General features: G+C 44.0%; 1 protein-coding gene across 1 annotated transcript in view; it reads left to right on the top strand.

The window, feature by feature from the left end:
* Positions 1-2,653: 2,653 nt before the first annotated feature.
* The window catches only part of GTPBP10 (GTP binding protein 10), a 30,212-nt gene continuing 25,270 nt past the window's right edge, over positions 2,654-7,595 (top strand). Inside the window, exons 1-3 of the mRNA XM_073677449.1 lie at positions 2,654-2,800; positions 4,699-4,892; positions 6,316-6,552. Coding sequence (XP_073533550.1) covers positions 2,768-2,800; positions 4,699-4,892; positions 6,316-6,552 — 464 coding nt within the window. The 5' untranslated portion in view covers positions 2,654-2,767. The remainder of the gene's footprint in view (positions 2,801-4,698; positions 4,893-6,315; positions 6,553-7,595) is intronic.

Below are 7,595 nucleotides of genomic sequence, written 5' to 3'. Positions count from 1 at the left end.
TAGAGTCTCAGATACTGACTTGTTGGTATGTTTAGAAGCCATCTAGGTAAATGGTAGCTGTCCATATGGATGTACCCATTTGTATCAGTTGTCTTGAAGAAAGTGCTTGTGCAGAGTTGTTCCTGATTGATGAAAATATTCAGATCTAAAAAATTCACTTTTTCTTGGTTAATAGAGGAAGTAAAATTGAGATAAAAGTCATTTTGGTTGATCTTGATTAAAAATTCTTCCAAAGCCGGGTGGTCTCCGGACCAGATGAATAAAATATCGTGGATGAAATGACGCTATAGGACCAGGTTCGCCCGCAGCCTGCCTCCGGGGTATATGGTAGAGTGCTCCCACATACCCACGTACAGGTTAGCATAACTTGGCGCGAACCTGGTCCCCATGGCGGTGCCCCAGCTCTGAGTGTAGTGATTCTGTCCATATTTAAATGAGTTGTGATTTAAAATAAAGGGCATACATTCGTTAATAAAATCAATCTGTGTGTCTGGCATGTTACTAAACTGCTTTAGAAAAAAGGTGGCTGCTTGGCATCCTTTGTGATGCTGGATCACTGTGTATAGTGATGTAATATCTAGTGTGCCTAGGATGTAGTGTTTTTGCCACTGGACCTGGCTAAGTAGTTGGAGGGCATGTTTTGTGTCCTTTATATGGGCAGGTAATTGAGGTACTAAGTGTTGTATGTGACGGTCCACATATCTAGAAAGATTTGAAGTAAGGCTCTGGATCCCTGAGATAATTGGTCTACCTGGAGGGTTGTCTAGGGTTTTATGTATTTTTGGTAGGTGGTAGAAAATTGCGGTTCTGGGCTGAGGGGTCTATATATATTCATATTCCTGTTTATTGAGAAAACCTGCATTAAGACCCTTGTCAATGAGAAGCTTCTTTTCCCTAAGATAGTCTTTAGTAGGATCACAGGTTAGTAATTCGTATGTCTGTTGGTCCTTTAGTAGTCTCATGGATTCGGCATGGTATTGACACTGGTCCAAGATTACAATGCCTCCCCCTTTATCAGCTGGGCGTATGACTATACTTTTATTGGTAGATAATTGTTGAATGACTTTGCGTTCCCTGTTATTGAGATTGATAGATGTATGATATCTTCATGGAAGTGTACGCTTACATTACCTTTTTTTCTGATCCACAGGACAAGTGATAGCTTATTAATTGATGGGAGTCCGGCTGCTGGGACCCTCACTGACCGTCAGAATGGGGAACTTTTATCTCTGTTAGCGCTCATGCACACAACCATAATAATCATATGAGTGGTTGACGAATAGCACTCGTCTCCATGTTATTCAGTGAGGCTGTGCAGATGTCCGATCGCAGAATGCATGAGTTGCCTCTGATATTTGGATGTCACTCTGTCATTCATTTCTATGGGTCCATGGAAAATATCGGTCCGCACTTGGATGATACCCGAGTGTGGTGCGCTTTTCATGGACTGACAAAGTGGAGAAGACTGGAGAAACTTTTTTTTTTCTCTCCACCTCCGAGAAAATCGGATCATACTCTGATCAGAGCCTGATTAGCATAATTGGCCCAAATTTCTTAGCTGACCCTAACCTCACAATGGAGCGTCATGTTTGAGCACTGCTCTCTTCATTCTCTATGGGCTTGCCGTGCAATGCCCTTGTTTCTTTCTTGCAGCTGCATAGAGGATGAATGGAGCGGCGGTCAGACATCTGGCCTACTAATCCATTTTGAAACGGGGATAAAAGTGTCCCATTAGGAATAAGAGCTCCCTCCTCTTCCAATTGGTCTGATCAATAAGTTATCATCTGCCCTGTGGATTGGTGATAATTGTTTTCACTGAAGAACCCCTTTAATGTAAACCACCGTAATTGTACATCCCAGTTATGGTGGCGCACAGTACATGTGCAGGAGTCGCCTGCGATTTACAGTCGACGCTCCACTATAACAAGGATAACAGCTAAAAGATATCTGCATATAGCTGTAGGGTGGGTCCCGAGGGTCAATCCTATCTTTGGGCCCTGGACACCCTATTCTGACACTGAATCTATGTACAAGTATCTATGCACTGTAACATATGTCAACCATCCAGAGAATCCAGGACACTTCATAAAAACAGAACACATTTTCACCGTCCCCACAAAAAAAATTAAGTCGTCTATGATTTTTTTGAAGTTAAAGAAATTGAATTTTTTTTTCCGTTAGCCATTATAATTTATCAACCACCGAGGACTCTCAAATTTTAATATTTTTGAGGTTGAAGAAACTTGTACAGATTTTTTTGACTGTAATTATCATATTACAGTTTACAGTGAATGCAGCTGACGTCTTCATATCAGAACTATGCGCTGTAGACATGGATCCCTTATAATCATAATTATTTATTATAGATTTCCAATGTGTCCGTAACAAATATTGTCCACCCGTGATTTTTGGGGGGAAACGGTACATAAAAAAAGTCAAGTTGGCAACTTTGCTATCTATTGTATCTATCTATCTATCATATCTATTATCTATCTATTATCTATCTATTATATATATATATCATATCTATTATCTATCATATCTACTATCTAGCTATCATATCTATTATCTATCTTTCATAGCTATAGATGTATTTATCTATTATATTCAGTATGTCTCTCTCCTTTTCTCCCTCTTCGCTGCCTGCAGTCACGTGCTCTCTCTACGGGGCCGGAACTGTTCTTCTGCTGCCCTGTTGCTGTGGGGACGTTGTTCCGGTGCGCACTGCGCCGCTCTGTGACATTCTGCTGCTCCCGTCCTCTGCAGCATGGTGTGCGCCGGCAGAGCGCTGCTCCGGAAGGTGCTGTCCGCCCGTCTTGTACTACTACTCCTATCCTCCGCACTATTTAACATCCTCACAGCTGCTTGTAGTGATGAGCTCCGGTCACAGGTCCCGGCCTGTGCTCTCCGGTGTGCTTGGTTTCGTGCTCCCCCTCTGCCAGTCTAGCCTTTCCCTTTTCCTATCTGTTCCTGGGAAAGCTGGGTGCTGTCAGCCTGGGATCCAGGAATGTGGGATACTCTGGTCCTGTCGCCATATTGGTTTCATCCAACTTTCCCAGACACCTGATAGGGAATAGTCATTATCAGCGTCCTGGTGGTGCCATAAATGGTGCGCTGTGTAATAGTGTCCCCCTGGGCACTGTGGGGAGGCAGTTACTTTAACCCTTTCCCACTTCAGCCATGTTTTATTTTGCCCCTTCTCTCCCTTATCTCTATCTCGACGGCTCCCTGTTGCGGGACAAGTTGTAGTTCATCGTACCGTATAGTGTGATGGCAAACGGTGGGGAAAATCCAAGTGCAGTGAAATGGTTAAAAATATTATATATTTTATCTTTTCTTATTTTTTTTACACGGTTATTGTCCGGTGAACGGAAAAGTGAAAAATATTCTCTCCCCATCAATGTGAGAAATGCGGAGAATAAATGGTGACATTGAGCCTCCAGGCCGGTGTCCTCCAGTGACTGTAGGAAAACATTATTGTCCAGCACCGTAAAAAATAAAACTAGATCTTTATTAGACCAGCATCTCCATAAAATTAGATAAAGCATATGTGACGGTCCGACGCGTTCTGGACTGTTAAGAGTCCTTAGTCATAGAAATTTGACGACGTTTCTATGGCTCTTAACAGTTTGAAATGCGCCAGACTGTCACATACTTGTCTCGAACTTTATGGAGATGTTTATCTAATAAAGATTTAGTTTTTTTTGTTGTTTTTTAATTTGCTGTGCTGGTTTACAATTTTTTTCTACTATCCTATTGTTAAGGAAAAATTCATGATTCTCTAGGTCATTACAGTTCTGGCAAATCCAAACTTTTTTATTATTTTTGTAGATAAAAAAAAAATAAATCTGAATTTTGAAAAAAAAAAAAAGTTTGCCCGTTTCTGAGACCTGTATCGTATTTATTTTCCTATGGATGGCACTGTTTTTTTCTTTTTTTACGTGGCGATCAGATGTTTTTATTGATACAATTTGTAGGTTATCTATGATGTCTTGATTGCTTTCTTTTTCCATTTTTTGTGGGACTGTGGCATGAAAAGAACAATTCTGGCATTTGCCAGTTTGGTTAATGAATTTTATTTTTTCATAGTGTGAACTTTTATGGACATGGTGGGTTTATTTATTTTTTATTGGGAAAACTAGGGTAATTTAAAAATTTAGATATATATATATTTTTTATTTTCTTACTTTTAGTCGCCATGGAACCTTCCACTTGCTATCATTTGAACGCTTGTTCTGTATACGGCAAATCGGCAGACGTTTTGTATATACTGAAATTTGAGATTCTCCTATGAAGCTCAGCCACAAGCTGGGATTCGTGGGAAGACTAAGATGGCAGCCATGGTGACCCATCGAGAACCCGCTATTGCTGGTACACACTTGGACCCCCTGTCCACCCCTTTAGGTTTCATTGTCGGTGATTGACAATATGAGCTAAATGGTTTAAGAGCAGTGATTGGAGCTCACTGTAGTTTGCTGCAGGTGCTGGCTGTATAACACAGCCAACACTTGCCCGGTTTGGAGCGGGCTCAGCTCCTGGTCCCTCTTTATACACGCGCCCCCTGCCTCAGCTCTTTAATGACACCAAGGTGCACAAAAGGGTATAACTTAGATTGTAAGGTGCTATGATAACGTGTGATGGGCCTGAGCTCGGCAGCTTTTATTCTCATATTCCCTCTCTGGTTTCTATTTCACTTAGTATGGAAACTTCATCGACAACCTGAGGATCCTGGTGAAGGGCGGTCCCGGCGGCATGGGTCTTCCTCGGTTAGGAGGAGAAGGCGGCAGAGGAGGTGACGTTTGGGTGGTGGCAAAAAATGGAGTCACAATGAAACATATAAAGAGCAAGTTTCCTCAGAAACGCTTTGTTGGCGGTGTGGGGCTTAATAGTAGGTGAGTCCTGGTTATCTTATTATGTCATGCGACATGGGATCCCCGTTCTCGTAATTGGTGCCAATTAGTACCAATGCTGTGAGTAGTCAATGCTTTTCATGGAGTAATCCCTATAAGACTTCACACTGTATGAGTTTGCTATATAACTCATCATGGTACAAGTTAGAGGAGGCCGCTGAGATGATGTTAGATCTCAGGGTGCCTGATGTGTGCAGCAAAATAATTTCCATTACAAAAAGACCGATATTCCGGTGGAAAAGGAAGATCTGCATTATGGCCACATTAGGAATCTGACTACTAACACTGAAAAGAAGTATTGGGACACACATCTTAATCAATTGGTTCAGATTCTCACTCAGACCCATGAGTGTACAACATGGATCTCTTGGGTTTCCATGGCCGAGCAGCTGCATGTAGCCTTACATCACCAAGCACAGTGCGGAGCATCGGATGGAGTGGTGTAAAGCCTCCACCACTGGACTCTGGAGGAGACGTGTTCTGTTCAGTGACTGATCGCACTTCTCTATTTGGCGTCTGATGAATGAGTCTGGGATTGGTGATTCCAGGAGAACGTTACCCCCTTGACTGCATTGTGCTGCTGTATATGGTGGAGGAGGATAATACTATGGGACTGTTTTTCAGGGTTGTTCCCTGACATCTAGTTCAAGTTCAAGTAAAGGGAAATCTTAATACTCAGCATAACTAGACATTTTGGATAATTGTGGCTTTACGCTTTATGGGAACAGTTTGGAGAAGTCTCTTTTCTGTACCCCATGATTGTGCCTAATGCACAAGGTCCATACAGACATACAGATCTCACAAATGCTCTTCTGGATGAAGGGGCAAAAATTCCCACAGACACCACCAAAATCTTATAGAAAACCTACCCAGAAGAGCGGGAGCTGTTATGTATGCCAAGGGACCAACTCCGTATTAAAGGGAGTATTTCAGCAGGTGGTTGTTATTTAATCTGAGAGCAACATAATATAGGGCAAAGAGCCTGATCCCTTCATTGTCACTTACTAGTCTGTGTGCTGTAGTTTCATTACAATCAGTGTTTTATCCGCAGTAGATTATCACAACAGGACTAAGTGTCTTGTGCCAGGCAGTCCAGCTAATCTGTGTAACTCCGCCCCCCACCACTGATTGGCTGCTTGCTGACAATGTGCACAGCAAGCTGCAAATCAGTGGTGTGGGCGGGGTTACATACAGCTCAGCATTCTGAGCACTGCTACATCCACAGCAGAGAAAACAGGGATTTTGTCAAAGCTGCCCCCACATCTTGCTGCTGTTTAGTTGCATAGCAAAAATCTGTAGACCGAAAAGCTCCCATAGGAGTAATGTGGAGGGGGCACATAGTTTTGTCTGTATAGTGTACTTATCGCTGTGTGTAATTCTGTGGCATTTTTCTGGAATTTCTCAGTGTTCGAGCTCTCAGAGGCACATCTGGGGCTGATTGTCAGGTGGACGTTCCCGTTGGCATCGCCATCACTACTGACAACGGCAATAAAATAGGAGATCTGGATAGAGAAGGCGACAAGCTGCGAGTGGCCAGAGGAGGTCTGGGCGGAGGATTCAGAACAGATTTTCTTCCTGCCAAAGGCCAGAAAAGAATAATCCGTCTGGATATGAAGCTGATTGCTGATGTGGGGTTAGTCGGGTGAGTAGCAATATCCTTCCTATAATGCAAAACCACCAGGAGAAAAAAAAGCCGCCCCACAGATTCCAGCTTATGTTCATGTCAGGAAGTCCTCAACAAGATCTGTACCGTCTGCTCCCCGCGAGGCCCCCGGCGCGTACCGTCTGCTCCCCGCGAGGCCCCCGGCGCGTACCGTCTGCTCCCCGCGAGGCCCCCGGCGCGTACCGTCTGCTCCCCGCGAGGCCCCCGGCGCGTACCGTCTGCTCCCCGCGAGGCCCCCGGCGCGTACCGTCTGCTCCCCGCGAGGCTGTTTCATTCATTTCTTCTTTACATCTAGTTCTGAGAAAGCATAGTTGGTTTCATACACTGCTCAAAAAATAAAGGGAACACTCAAATAACACATCCTAGATCTCAATGAATAAAATATTCTCACTGAATACTTTGTTCTGTACAAAGTTGAATGTGCTGGCAACAAAATCACAGAAAAATCATCAATGGAAATCAAATTTATTAACCAATGGAGGCCTGGATTTGGAGTCACCCCCAAAATTAAAGTGGGAAAACACACTACAGGCTGATCCAACTTTGATGTAATGTCCTTAAAACAAGTCAAAATGAGTCTCAGTATTGTGTGTGGCCTCCACGAGCCTGTATGACCTCCCTACAACGCCTGGGCATGCTCCTGATGAGGTTGTGGATGGTCTCCTGTGGGATCTCTGCCAACTCCTGGACAGTCTGTGGCGCAACGTGACGTTGGTGTGTGGAGTGAGACATGATGTTCCAGATGTGCTCAATCGGATTCAGGTCTGGGGAACGGGTGGGCCAGTCCATAGCTTCAATGCCTTCATCTTGCAGGAACTGCTGACACACTCCAGCCACATGAGGTCTGGCATTGTCCTGCATTAGGAGGAACCCAGGCCCAACCGCACCAGCATATGGTCTCACAAGGGGTCTGAGGATCTCATCTCGGTACCTAATGGCAGTCAGGCTACCTCTGGCGAGCACATGGAGGGCTGTGCAGCCCTCCAAAGAAATGACCCCCCACACCATTACTGACCCACTGC

The sequence above is a fragment of the Phyllobates terribilis genome, unplaced genomic scaffold (genome assembly GCF_046119375.1).
Source record: "Phyllobates terribilis strain yellow unplaced genomic scaffold, ASM4611937v1 Scaffold_4__5_contigs__length_816908805, whole genome shotgun sequence".
Taxonomy (NCBI): domain Eukaryota; kingdom Metazoa; phylum Chordata; class Amphibia; order Anura; family Dendrobatidae; genus Phyllobates; species Phyllobates terribilis.
The sequence above is the reverse complement of the archived record's forward strand: the minus strand, read 5'-3'. Positions and strand labels throughout refer to the sequence as shown.